At 41.0% G+C, this 14,396-nt stretch overlaps 1 protein-coding gene across 1 annotated transcript in view; it reads left to right on the plus strand.

The window, feature by feature from the left end:
* Positions 1 to 7,799, plus strand: part of LOC109243513 (HBS1-like protein) — a 9,129-nt gene extending 1,330 nt beyond the window's left edge. Inside the window, exons 4-11 of the mRNA XM_019410461.1 lie at positions 601 to 861; positions 4,176 to 4,504; positions 4,591 to 4,701; positions 4,792 to 5,279; positions 5,615 to 5,783; positions 6,568 to 6,807; positions 6,909 to 7,043; positions 7,231 to 7,799. Coding sequence (XP_019266006.1) covers positions 601 to 861; positions 4,176 to 4,504; positions 4,591 to 4,701; positions 4,792 to 5,279; positions 5,615 to 5,783; positions 6,568 to 6,807; positions 6,909 to 7,043; positions 7,231 to 7,362 — 1,865 coding nt within the window. The 3' untranslated portion in view covers positions 7,363 to 7,799. The remainder of the gene's footprint in view (positions 1 to 600; positions 862 to 4,175; positions 4,505 to 4,590; positions 4,702 to 4,791; positions 5,280 to 5,614; positions 5,784 to 6,567; positions 6,808 to 6,908; positions 7,044 to 7,230) is intronic.
* The last annotated feature ends 6,597 nt before the right edge of the window (positions 7,800 to 14,396 follow it).

Here is a 14,396-nt window from a genome sequence, read left to right on the forward strand (position 1 = left end):
AAAAAAAGAAGAAAGAAAATGTTAATCATATTTTAGGATTATCACTTCATGTTAATCGGAGGTACTTTTCTCCGTAGTCATCTTTTATGTAGAACTATTACTACCTGTTGTTTCTCTTGCTCCAGATATCTTTTTTTTTTTTTTGATTTGCACCGGGTGTCCAAGTCTCTAAGAGCCCCGACTAATCCCGGGGGTGCACAGGCCCTCGGCAAGGAGTTTCCCGCAAGTGCACCACGGTTAATTCAGGTTTTACCCAGTCCGATGGCCCTCAGAAATTGTTTGCACCCAGTGGGTTTCGAACTTGAGACCTTGAAAGGGAGCAAACCCCAAGGCTCAAGTCTATTGCCACCAGGCCAACCCCATATCTTATTATCTTGTTGTTGTTACTGCCTCTTTTTTTTTTATGACTTTTTCGCTACTGTATTTCATTTAATCACTGCTGTGATTGTGCTTTGCTTTTTGATTTACATTTGATTTTTGCAAGCTAGCATGTTTATGGTTACTTTACCATGACTATTGGTCTTTGAAGTCGTTTTTTCTCCCTTATATACTAAAAGCTTAATTCTAAGAACTCAATATCTTGTTTACATTTGGCTACAGGCAAGGTACCAGGAACAAATACAAAACAGGAATTGGTTAAGGCTGGCATCTGGCGTTGTCCCATTTGCACATTTGATAACAAAGATACTATGAATGTGTGTGATGTTTGCGGAAATACAAAACAAGAACCGGTTAAGGCTGGGGTGTGGCGTTGCCCCATTTGCACATTTGATAATGAAGATACCATGAATGTATGTGATATTTGTGGGGTCCTTCGTAACCCATTGATCAAAGGTTGTCGCGGTGGCAAAGCTAGTGCAGGTTAGCAACTGGCAATATGTTTGCAGAGCTTTGTATGTGTATGTATGTGAATTTTGTGACTACTCTTTAGCACATATTGCTTGTGGTTTATACATTACATACTGTAATACATGAAGAAAGTTTCCTTTTGGTGCTGGGGAGTGAGAACGTTTTTTATAGATAATATTTGTGTTACATTATTATTCTCCTTGATGTTATTTCATGCTTATTCTCATCCCCTCAATAGATAGTAATGTGTTTTTAAACTTGGTTGCGGGCGTTCTCCATTCTGTTTTATTTGCTTGATTGTCCTTACCACAAATATCTTGCTTCATCCTTGGACAATGATACCTCAGTTTAAACAATTCTACATAGTTCTTCATGTATTTTGCTTGCTTTTTCATATAGTAGATTATTCCTGCATTTGGTGGCATTTGCAAAGATTCTGGGGTGCCTATAAAGTCCAAATGTCTATTTGCATCACTACTCCATTGGAAACAACAAATGCTGTCATTTTGATGCACAGAATTTTTGTAAAAACAGAGGACTGCTGTTGACTGCTGTAACTTCCATGAGCTTGTATATATATGTGGACATTATCATAATTGACATGGAGCTTTTAGCTCTCAAAAATTATTGCCAGGTTGATACGATGCCCTCACATGATCAAGCACAGGATGCCACTCTATAGAAATAAAGTTTTCATGTCTTTTATTTCCTTTTACCTGAAAATTGGGGTTCGCTGCATTATGGTCTTTCTTTCAATATTCCTATATTTCGCCATCTTTGCTGTCACGCAATGGGTAATATCTCTTAACTAATTTTCTAACTCAGATATGCTAATTATGGTTCAGAACCCTTAAGTTTCAGGTGGATGTTGTTGCCACTATAGGCTAATAGTACTTTCTTCGCGGTTCTGATACTATTTTCGTGATTTTTTCACCGAGGATGAAAAGTTCCTTTTACTTCATAAAGCAGTATATGTTTTTGTAAAGGTGGTCCTCACATTAGTTAGGAAGAGTGCTTCTGGAATTGAAAGAAAAATTTGTAAAATCTTTTTTGTATTTGTAAAAAGTTCTCTATTTAACTGGAAGTAAAACATTGCATAAAAAACTTAGTCATCCAGGGGCCCAAGCTCCAGGTACAAGCATAGACATCTAGAAATTTACAATAAAAGAACATAACAGTCAATCCATAAATGATGTCAGTGTCTACTCAATGGAACGATTGCAAACAGTCAATTGAAGACATGGCATAAACCCAATAGGGATGATGTCCATTAAAAAGAGTCAAGACACGACTATTACAGACCATCAAGATGTGAATTAACCCATTATAGTTCATCACAAGAATACATCAACAGTCTCGGTATATAATCAATGGCAAGGTGGAAAATAACAACTTGCAATTGTATTCCGTAACAGAAGAATTGGAAATTTGGAATCTGAAAGTGGAAGAGCCAGAGATTCACACTAACATTTAAGTATCAGAAAAGGACACCTGAGCTTGAGAACTGAGTCACTGATAAGTCAAAGCTCCCTGGAAGTCACAGTTGCACTTTTGCCGTTAATGCTGGGAAGAAAGGAGGAAAGGAAAGAGAGAATGAACAGTCTTGGTTGAGAGTCATTGCTGGTGTTGGCAATCTATTGCTAGAGTGAAGGTTACATTCAACCTTAGCAACTGCAGCTGAAACTGAAAGATATAAAATATCAATACCTTTAATGAGTTAATTATCTGTTTCTTCATCCATTCTCGGCATTGTAAGTGATGAAGTTGGACCCTTGGATATAGTTAACGACTCAATGGTGGGTCTAAGTTTAAGGACTTTCAAAGATGTAGAGAGATTAAAATTCGGAGATCGTATTTGGCATTGCTCTTTGTGAATTTAAAATTTTGTATGAGGGCACAAAACTTTCTGGTTCTACTGTGAAATGCACTGACCAGTAACTCAAATTATTTTGAGGCTGGTTACTGGCATTGTTAAAAAGCACTGGTTTTTGCCTAAAATGTTGGTAAGATAACATGCCCCGTTTAATGTTGCTCCAGGTGACACTCTTAACATCAAACTGCTGTGCACTCCAGGTTCCAAGAAATTTCTTACTTTCTCGTCCATAACAATCTTGTTACTTCATCTCATTGTGGTTTCGAGATGGGGTTATAATCTGTTGTTGCTGGCAGAAAATAGAAAAAGGAACCAAGTGAATCAGCTGCAAGATGCATAACATTGTCAAGGATCAGGTTGGAACGCTTGATCTTATAGGGTTTAGTTTGTTATGATAAATAATACCTATTAAGTAACCTACATGCTCTAACAACAGACCTTATTGCAGACACTCCCTCATGTCTAGATGATTGGACAGAAATTGTAGAAAGTAGTTCTTGTATATAAGTTTCCTTTGACGAATACTTCCTGTATGAGGGTTTTCTCCTTTTCTCAATATGTTATTTACTTGTACCAAAAGAACCCTATTGCTCAAATTCCCCTAGCCATTAATTAGTTCGGTGCCGTTTGATATGCTTTCGACAACACATAATCAGAAAGGCTGGTGGAAATATTCTGATTGTAGGATCAGATATTGATTGATTAATTTTTTTTTATAACGGTGGTGTCCGGGCTAGCTTATGCGCATCTTGACTAAATCCACCGGGTACCTACTACCTACCACCAACACATATACCGAATAACTTTGTCCACCAAGGCTTAGATAATTGGGAAGAAATAACCTAGTGTTTTTGTCTCTCCAGTGGGATAGTGGGATTGAACCTGAGACCTCATGGTTCTCCACCAACTTCATTGACTAATAGGCTACACCCTTGGGTTCAATTTGTTACTACTGGATACATTCCTTGTTGATAAATTTTACTACCAAAGAGACAAATTTTGACTGCTGATGCAAGTGTGTTATGATTTTTGAACTTTACTACCAAAGAAACAAATTTTGACTGCTGATGTAAGTGTGTTATGATTAATAAAACTGTCCCTTTGGAAGGGCCTGTGCTGGAATATGTGGTTACGCTGCTATTTGAGAGACCAGGTGACTACTGGTTAGTGGCCTCTTGGATGAGCAACAAAGATGAAAAAATCTTAGATTTTATTTAGAGTCATCTCTGAATTGTTAATTGAGTGCTTCAATGGGGACATATGCTTTTGTTTTTCCTTTCCAAGATACAAGTCTTTTCGTCTTTCCTGATTTTCTTGGATTAGGTCCTCATGAAGTCCTTATTTTAAATTTATAATGAAGACTCAGTTGTGTTAATTTCTAATATTTTGTTATCCAGTTCTCTATTTTGGGAGTTTGACATCTTTCTTGTACATTACTACTCTCCTTTTACAGCTACTATTGACCAGGTCTTACAGTCAAATGCCCCATCAAGTAAAAAAGAAAAAGCTACTAAAGTTAAACAAGAACTGGTTGCCGAAGGGCTTGCTAGCTCTTCTGCATCGACAGCAAAAGTTAGACGTGATAATGTGAAGGATAGAGGTTCTTCTATAGAAACTAGGGAAAATCATGGTGTCACGAGCAACATGAGCAATATGTCTATACCATTAAAACCTTGCATTACGGAGATCGGAACTGCAACTTCAAGATCACAGAGTAAACCTCAGAAACTTGTACGCGCTGACCAATTAGAAGTTAAACTGGACCAGTTAAATCTTGCGATTGTAAGTCAAACATTTATGTGATTCACTAGATTTCAAACATTACAATGTATTATGCGCTGATTTTACTCTGGAATTTTTACATGTAGGTTGGCCATGTTGATTCTGGGAAGTCAACATTATCAGGAAGATTATTACACCTTTTGGGGCAGATTTCTCAGAAGGAAATGCACAAATATGAGAAAGAGGCCAAGCAGCAAGTAATCCTTCTTTTAGCTTCTGATCCGGGTTTGTAAGACATTGTCAAATCTTGATTAGCTGATTGATAAATCTCCTGTCTATCCAATCAGGGAAAAGGGTCCTTTGCTTATGCCTGGGCATTGGATGAGAGTGCTGAGGAAAGAGAGAGGGGAATAACTATGACAGTGGCTGTTGCCTACTTTAACACAAAAAGTTACCGTGTTGTACTGCTTGATTCCCCAGGCCACAGAGACTTTGTCCCAAATATGATATCAGGTGCAACACAAGCAGATGCTGCAATTCTCGTAATTGATGCTTCAATAGGTGCATTTGAAGCGGGGATTGATGTTACTGGAGGTCAGACAAGGGAGCATGCACTACTTATCAAAAGCTTTGGGGTGGATCAAATAATAATTGCTATTAACAAAATGGATACAGTGGGATACTCCAAAGAACGTTTTGATACAATTAAGAATCAACTAGGATCGTTTCTTCGTTCTTGTAAGTTTAAAGATTCGTCAGTATTGTGGATTCCCCTGAGTGCCATGGAAAACCAAAATTTGGTGACAAGTCCTTCTGATGCACGATTGTTGTCCTGGTTAGTCTACTGGTCAACTACTAGCACTACTAGGAGTAATGTTACTCATTCTTTTCAACTTTATCTCATTTGCATTGTTTACAAGTTAAAGGTAGGAAGAGGCGAAACAATGGAAACAGTAGGGTACATGACAAAGACACGAGTTAAACAGTGTGGAACTGGAATTTAAAACAGTCAAATTTTTCTCAAATATCGCCAACCCAAATTTGCAAGCTAATAGAGAAAATGGTGATTGTGCTGCTGTGTCAAAATTTCTGCTGTGATTTAGTGTCACAAGACAAATAGCTCGCAAAGCCCCATTGTCTTGTGTAGCTGATAATGAAGGTTAATTTCAGGTTTCAAGGTCCTTGCCTTTTGGATGCAATAGATTCTCTCCAACCTCCCCAAAGAGATTACTCAAAGCCTTTATTAATGCCGATATGTGATCTTGTTAAATCACCATCACAAGGACAGGTGTCAGTATGTGGGAAGTTGGAGACAGGAGCACTTCAAACTGGAGATAAGGTACTCAATTACCACTAATGCAAGAGATATCCTTCTCCTTTATTATATAGTACATGCTTTTAGGAGACTTGGGATGCTAGAGTCATAACTGAATAGGGAACCGTATTGGTGCCTATAGATTATGTCACTCATTCTGAATATCACTCAGATTAACATGACCCAAGCACTGCTCTCAGAAGGAAGTTCTGAGGGAGGCATTAGGCCTGTAAACTTGTGTCCTAGTTTTCCGTCAAGGTGCTTCTACCTTGCATTTTTCTCTGCATAACGCTGTTTTCTCACTTTTTATTCTACAGTATCTTGAATTTTATTTAGGGTGTGTTGGGATAGGGGGATGGGAGTTCAAGGCGGTTGTTGTTTGCGCTAGGCTTTGCATGGGGATTCCTCTTGCTCACTTGCTTTGGAAGGGACATCTGCCCAGTGACAATAATAAGATAGGTTCACGGTGAAACACAAAGACACTTCTTTTCTCCCTCTAATGTAAGACACCAATGGATTAGAATGTTAGAGCTCAAGTTAACAGAGTAATATGAGTTAAAGGGGACTAAGATAAGTAACAAATACTTATGCTTTCAAGTTGTTATGGTGTTGTTAGGACATGCTGTTAGGTCATTGTTGGGATCGAAATCACAATAATGTTACGGTGCAATCATAACTGTTTAATGGTTATTAAGAAATTCGCGATCAGTGTTTTTCTATGGTGCAATCATCTATTTGCCAAACTTGTTTTGATTTCTTAGGAGGATAATAGTCATTCTTCTAATAATAAACTGTTAACATGGTTCAGGTTCTAATTATGCCATCAAGAGAAGTGGCAACAGTGCGTTCTTTGGAACATAATTCTCAGGTTTGTAACAGTACAAAAGCTGGAGACAATGTCACTGTTAATCTACAAGGTATAGACGCGAATTGTGTAATGGCAGGGGATGTGCTGTGCCACCCTGAATATCCTATTGCTGTTACAAATCATTTGGAACTGAAGATACTCATCCTGGATATTGCCGTTCCAATTTTGATTGGCTCTCAGGTTGCAGCTCTTTTTAATAGATCATTTTACCCTCAGAATTTACAGAGTTCCATAGCATATTGTTAATAACTCTAGAGCCCTGGATATTTGAAACTGTGCAGTTGGAGTTTCATGTACACCATGCTAAGGAGGCTGCAAGAGTTGTGAGGATTTTGTCATTGCTTGATCCAAAAACTGGAAAGGAGACCAAGAAATCACCTCGATGTCTTCTAGCAAAGCAGAATGCTATAATCGAGGTTTCTCTCAAAAGCAACTATTATGTCTATTCATGTGCTTATGTTATCCATTTTAAAAGAAAATAATCCTGGGTGGGAGTGGGTGCACGAAAGGTGCTAGGCAACTGCCTTTGTGTCTAGGTTAAAGGTTGGATAATACCTACTACTTAAAAGAGATCTTAACTTTAATTTGTTTGTCATGGTTTAGGTGGTCTTGCAAGGAATGATTTGTGTTGAAGAGCATTCTAAATGTAAGGCTCTTGGAAGGGTGTCCCTCAGGGCATCAGGAAGAACTGTTGCTCTTGGTCTTGTGACTCGAGTTCTGGAGAAGAACGAATAGAGAAATTCCCTCTACTGGAATGAGGCCCAAAATCAGCTGGTAAAGGTATACATCTATGAGGACCTGTAGCTTTAAACAGATGATGTGGCTCACGGAATTGAGTGTCGTCCTTCAATTTATCTTCTTCCTCCTCTCGTGCCTGTCCTGGTCTCCGGTAGAGATCCACAATTTTTGTAGTTGAGTCGAATATTAAATGATTCTACAGGGGCATAGCTCTAGACATGTGTTTCTTCCCTTCATTATACGTGTATCCGGACATCTTCTATTAGGCTGCTTTTGAGGAAAAAGTGAGTGTTTTTGGGGATGGGTCATTCTTTACGTGTACATTGGCGAATCTGAGAGATATTGTTAATTTAATTTTTCGCTTTTTCCTTAAGATATTAACTTCATGTTCTTAGGGACCTCTTTTGAGTGGCATATTTACCAGCTATGTCTTACCTGCATGCATGGACTTCCGTTATTATCATACTTGTAGAATTTTAAGACTAGATTCATGGCTTTGCGACTATAGACAGTAGACACTAAGCTCCCGTTTGGCCATAAAATTTGAGAGTTTTTTCAAATTTTGTTTTTAAATATTTGTTTGTTTATAGATTTTAACCCTTTTTGGCAGATGTTGAAAACAAAATCTTCAAATCTCAAAAACAGCTTTAGAGTAGTTTTTGAAGTTTTCTACTCACAAAACTTCATATTCTTTTCAAGTAAAATGTATGTTCAAAAACAATTTCAACTTTCAAAAACAGCTCTAGAGTAGTTTTTGAAGTTTTCTACTCACAAAACTTCATATTCATTTCAAGTAAAATGTATGTTCAAAAACAATTTCAACTTTCCAAAATCATTTCTCATCTCATCTTTAAAAACTCATTTTCTTAAGTTTCATTCAAATTCCTGTCCAACCGCTAGCTAAAGTTGTGATAGGCAACCTCAAAATGACTATTCTTTCTGGTAAAACAGGGCTTTATGTGAGCTCATGCTTAATCATTCTCTCTTTTTTATTCTGTTGTAGGGTACAGTAATGGTATAATTATGCACAAAACTGAAAATGACTAATGTAACGTGGAATATCTAATCTAAGGAACCTGTAGTACGAACGCCAAACTCGTGAGGGCTCGAGTTAGGAAGGTTATCTATTTCCTTTCCACTCTAAGGAAGATGTGTAATAGAATTATTTATGCTACCGCAATGGAAACATTTTCTAACACATACTAGTAGGGAGAGTACAAACGTAGAAGTGAGACGGTAAACCAACATTTTGATGTGATTTGAACCACCATCTCCTGACTTTTGGTAGCCGCCACATGGCCCTTTTTAAATAATAAAAAATTAACTATTCGATATTCGAAATTCTATGGCCGCTAATCCAGATTTGTGCCGAGTAAGTTTGATAAGGGACTAAAATGCTCCATGCCAAAAAACTTTTCATGACTCGAATCCGAGACATTATTTAGTGAGAGATGGATGAGTCTCAATCATTCCACCACAGTCTTCGACGGTATCGCAATTTCATTAGTTGTTGATGGGTGGTTGGCAAACATCAATTTTCTTCTATCTTACTTAAGACAGAAGGAAAGAGATTTGCTTGGCTGAAGAATGATGATGGGAGTGCATTAAATTTCCTATCATAGATATATACCTTGTTGTCTACTCCTATTAATCTTGAAGCTTTCTTGATCTACTATGCACAAGTTTTGGATGACAGGGGCATCCTAGGAAAATACAAAATTCTAGGAACAGAAAAAAATATATCTAAGGGGTTTGTTGGAAATGGTACAATGATGATGTTCAAAGAACTTCCACTTGTCATGTCTGATTGACATTGACCAATCGCAGGATTCAGAAAGTTAAGTCGATGTATAGTCAGAAGAGTGTTGCCCATTTCTTGTCTTTATGTCTGTACCATTTAGATTCCTCTAACTTCAAAGTTATAGTCTCTGGGCTTCATACTGAAATTAATTAGTTTTGATTTTGGAAATGCTTAAACCCGTACATTTTTGTTTTGGATATGCTTAAACTCAAACATTGCCAATAACTTATGAAGCATTGTACCATTTACAGCACGCAGATGTGATGGCGAAGATCGGAGACTAAACACGAATCATCAATTCCTTTGACCATTCGTTTTGAGCCTCCAATTCTTTTCGAAATGCTAACGAGGACCCAAAAGGCCATCACGTGTTTTTAAATTTACTTCTGTATTTTCGAGGCCTCGAAAACCTCTTTTATCTTCACTTCGATTTGCGTGCGCAGTCCGGGTGTGTAGCCGGAAAGCTTAAATGAGAAAATCTGTGAAAAATGATAAATTTTGACTATGAAATGAATTAATTTGACTTCGGTCAACATTTTTGGTAACAGACCCGGACCCGTGATTTGACGGTCCCGGAGGGTCCATAGGAAAATATGGGACTTGGGCGTATGCCCGGAATCGAATTCCGAGGTCCCAAGCCCGAGAAATGAATTTTTAAAGAAAATTGTTTTCTGAAATTGTTTAAAGGATTTTGAAATGAAATTTGATTAGAACATGTTGGTATCGGGCCCGTATTTTGGTTCCGGCGCCCGGTACAGGTCTTACTATGATTTAAGATGATTCTGTGAAATTTGGTGAAAAACGGAATCCGTTTGACGTGATTCGGACTTAAAATGGAAAATTTGATGCTTTATGAAGTTTGAGAAAAATTCTTTGATTTTGAGGTTTAATTCGTTGTTTGAGAAGTTATTTTGGCGATTTGATCGCACGGATGAGTTTGTATAATGTTGTTGAGTTAGTACGTGTGTTTGGTTAGGAGCCCCGAGGGCTCGGGTGTGTTTCGGATGTGTTTCGGGAAGTTTTGGACTTAAGAAAAGTTGCAGAAACACTGCTGTTGCACCAGTTCTGGTGTAACCGCACCTGCGGTCCTTTGGCCGCAGATGCGGACACGCAGGTGCGCACAGTGGGTCGCAGATGCGGACACTTTTCCGCAGATGCGGTTCCGCAGGAGCGGGCCTTTTCTCGCAGGTGCGGCCCCAGCGGAGCCTAGCCCGCAGAAGCGCCCACTTTTCCGCACTTGCGGTGGCGCAGATGCGACCCCTGAACCGCAGATGCGGAAGTCGGCCAGTGAGTCTTTTTAAAAATATAACTTCAGCGATTTTCTTTCAAACTTTCACAAAAATTAGAAGGACTAGGGCGATTTTCTCAAGAGATTTTCTTCCCAAATCACAAGTAAGCACTCATTAACTAATTTCTTTCAACTATCTAATGTTTTTCATCAACTTCTATCAATAATTCTAGGGTTTTAATGGTAGAAAATTGGGGAATTGGGTAGAGTTAGGGCTTTTTAGTTATTTGGGAATTTGACCTCGTTTTGGGGTCAGATTTAAAAAAAAATGATATATTCGGGCTCGTGGGTGAATGGGTGATCGGGTTTTGGTCCGAACCTTGTGTTTTGACCAAGCGGGCCCGGGGTCAATTTTTGAGTTTTTGGGAAGAATGATTAAAAAGCTATAATTGAGCATTGGAATTGGATTGTTTAGCATTTATTGATGTTATTAAGTCGATTATGTATAGATACGATTGTGTTGGAGCCAAATTCGAAAGGAAAGGCGGTATTTGAGGATTGAGTTGGCCGTGGAAGTTTGAGGTAAGTGTCCGGTCTAACCTTAGCTTGAGGGATTAGGAGTTGTGTCCTATTTGCTAATTGCTTCTTGTTGAGTACGACGTATAGGCATGGTGACGAGTATCTATACGTTGGTGTCGAGCATGACCGTGAGTCTTGAATTGATAGATGTTGTGTTCTTAAATGTTACTACGGATGCTTTAATTGATGATTCTCGATATTGAGCAAAGATTTAGTTTATTTTGGTGGATTTATTTATGATTGAGTGTTGGTACTAATTGAGCTGAGTAGGAGTTGAGTTAGGATTGGTTATAGCTGATTCTCCCTTGCCGGGATGATTATCTTGATATTGTTGCTCCCTTGCCGGGAAGTTATTACATTGCTTTTGTTCCCTTGCCGGGAAGTTATTATATTGCTTTTGTTCCCTTGTCGGTATTCCTTGTGATTTTGTGTTGGCTTGTAAATGGGATCGCGTGGTATGCCTACCACGGGATATGATGAAATGGGATCGGGTGGTACGCCTACCACGAGATATGATGAAATGGGATCGGGTGGTACGCCTACCACGAGATATAATGAAATGGGATCGGGTGGTACGCCTACCACGAGATATGATGAAATGGGAGCGGGTGGTACGCCTACCACGAGATATGAGAAATGGGATCGGGTTGCACGCCTGCAACGAGATGTGAACTGAAAGTGTAAATCGCCTTTGTTTTCCTTATCCTTGATAGAAGTTGAATTTTGTTTGGTTTCTTGATAATTCTATTGAGATTCTGCTTTATCTGTTATTCCCCGAAGCATGTTTCCCCTTCCAGCTTTAAATTATTTGTTCTAGTTTATTTTCCGCTGTATATATAAACTGCACAGGTTTATCTGGAGTCTGGTCCTAGCCTCGTCACTATCTCGTCGGGGTTAGGCCAGACACTTACCAGCACATGGGGTCGGTTGTGCTGATGCTACACTCTGCACCCTGTGCAGATACCGGAGCAGTATTGGGGCAACAGTAGTAGCTTGGGAGCCAGCCTTCAGTCCACAGAGATCCCGAGGTAGTCCTGCAGGCGTCCGCATGCCCGGCGTCTCTTCTATCTACTATTATGATCTGTTATCACTTGTATCCGAGACAGACTGAGTTTCTTTCTTTCAGAAATTTGTATGTAGTAATCATAGACAGTCCGTGAATGTTGTGACACCGGTTTCTGGGTAGAGACATATGTTGGCTATTCGTATCGAATTTGGTATTATATTTATCTAAGTCTCCCGCTTAATTTCATCTTCCGCTACTGTTTAAATGTTGATCACCTGTTGTTACAAGTAGTTAGAAGTGTTAAAAATGAAAAGGTTAAAGATTTCTAAATTTTGTGGCTTGCCTAGCTTCTACGAATAGGCGCCATCACGACTCCCGAGGGTGGGAAATCCGGGTCGTGACAAGTTGGTATCAGAGCTCTAGGTTATATAGGTCTCACAATTCACGTACAAGCTTAGTAGAGTCTGAGGGATCGGTACGGAGACGTCTGTATTTATCCCCCAGAGGCTGCCGAGTTAGGAAAACTTCACATTTGTTCTTTCTTGTCGTGCGGTTTGGTTTCTCAATATTAATTGAATTTCTACTCTGTTCTTTCGCAGATGGCGAGAACACGCGCTTCCTCATCTACCGATTAGCAGCCCGAGCCCCAGCAGCGGCTCCCACGAGGGGCAGAGGGCGAGGCCGAGGCTGTGCTAGAGGTCGAGGCAGGGGCAGAGCCCAGCCCAGAGCAGCAGCACCAGCGGCGGAGCCTCAGGTTGATATTGATGATGAGGTTCCGGGCCCAGCAGTTCCGGTGGGCCCAGTTCAGGTCCTAGAGGGGTTTATTGCTACCCCAGTTCTTCAGGATGCTCTGGTCCGTCTAGTGGGCCTTATGGAGAGCGTCACCAGGGCAGGTTTACTTCTTGTAGCACCAGCCGTCTCTCAGACTGGAGGAGGAGCCTAGACTCCTGCTACTCGCACTCCGGAGCAGGTAGTTCCCCAGTTTCAGACTCCAGCGGCTCAGCCAGTTGGAGCAGTTCAGCCGGGTGTGGTAGCTCAGACCGGCGATGGTGCAGTTATGTCTGCCGATGCTTTGTGGAGATTGGACAGGTTCACCAAGCTCTTCACTACTACTTTCAGCGGTGCATCTACTAAGGATCCCCAGGATTATCTAGACATCTGTCACGAGGTTCTTCAGAACATGGGGATAGTTGAGACCAACGGGGTTGACTTTGCCACATTTCGCTTGTCTGGATTCGCCAAGACTTGGTGGAGGGATTATTGTTTAGCTAGGCCAGCAGGATCGCTAGCCTTGACCTGGGAGCAGTTCACACAGCTATTTCTGGAGAAGTTTCTCCCTATCACACAGCGAGAGGCCTATCGGAGGCAGTTCGAGCGCCTCCAGCAGGGATCCATGACTGTCACCCAGTACGAGACCAGATTTATTGATTTGGCCCGCCATGCTCTTATCATACTTCCCAGTGAGAGGGAGAGAGTGAGACGGTTCATTGATGGACTTATTCAGCCGATTCGTCTTCAGATGGCCAGAGAGGCTGGGAGTGAGATATCTTTCCAGGAGGCGGCCAATGTGGCCCGGAGAGTTGGGATGGTTTTATCACAGGGGGGTGGTCACAGGGCAGACAAGAGACCCCGTCAGTCCGGCAGATTCAGTGGTGCTTCATCTGGAGGCAGGGATTCGTATGATAGAGGCCATCCTCCTAGGCCTTTTCAGTCAGCACTCCAGGTTTCTCATGGTGCTTTAGGTGGCCGTGGTTCTCACATGCAGTATTCTGATCAGCAGCCCTACAGTGCACCACCAGCTCCTGTCAGTACACCGCCGCTCCAAAGTTTTCGGGGTGGTCATTCAGGTCGCCAAGGTCAGTCTCAGTTTCCTCAGCCGCAGCACTCGGGTGGATGCTATGAGTGTGGTGAGTATGGTCATATCAGGAGGGCTTGTCCGAGATTGGTGGGTACTCAGTCGCAGCAGCAGGGTTCCCGTGCTATGGTTCAGGCACCAGGTGTTCCATAGCCCGCCCAGCCAGCTAGAGGTGGGGGGTAGAGGTGCTAGAGGTGGAGGTAGAGGTGCTAGAGGTGGAGCTCAGACCGCTAGAGGTGGAGGCCAGCCAGCTGCAGGCCGTCCCAGAGAGGTAGACCAGGATGATGGGGCCCAGCCCCGATGTTACGCTCTTCCAGCCAGGCTTGAGGCTGAGGATTCCGATGAAGTTATCACAGGTACTGTTCTGGTTTGTGATAGAGATGCTTCAGTGTTATTTGATCCAGGGTCTACATACTCCTATGTGTCCTCTTATTTTGCACCGTATTTAGTCATGCCTAGTGATTCCTCGAGTGTCCCTGTATATGTGTCTACACCGGTGGGTGATTCTATTGTGGTAGATCGAGTCCATCGCTCTTGTATAGTCGTGATTGGGGGTCTTGAG

Source organism: Nicotiana attenuata, unplaced genomic scaffold (genome assembly GCF_001879085.1).
Source record: "Nicotiana attenuata strain UT unplaced genomic scaffold, NIATTr2, whole genome shotgun sequence".
Taxonomy (NCBI): Eukaryota; Viridiplantae; Streptophyta; class Magnoliopsida; order Solanales; family Solanaceae; genus Nicotiana; species Nicotiana attenuata.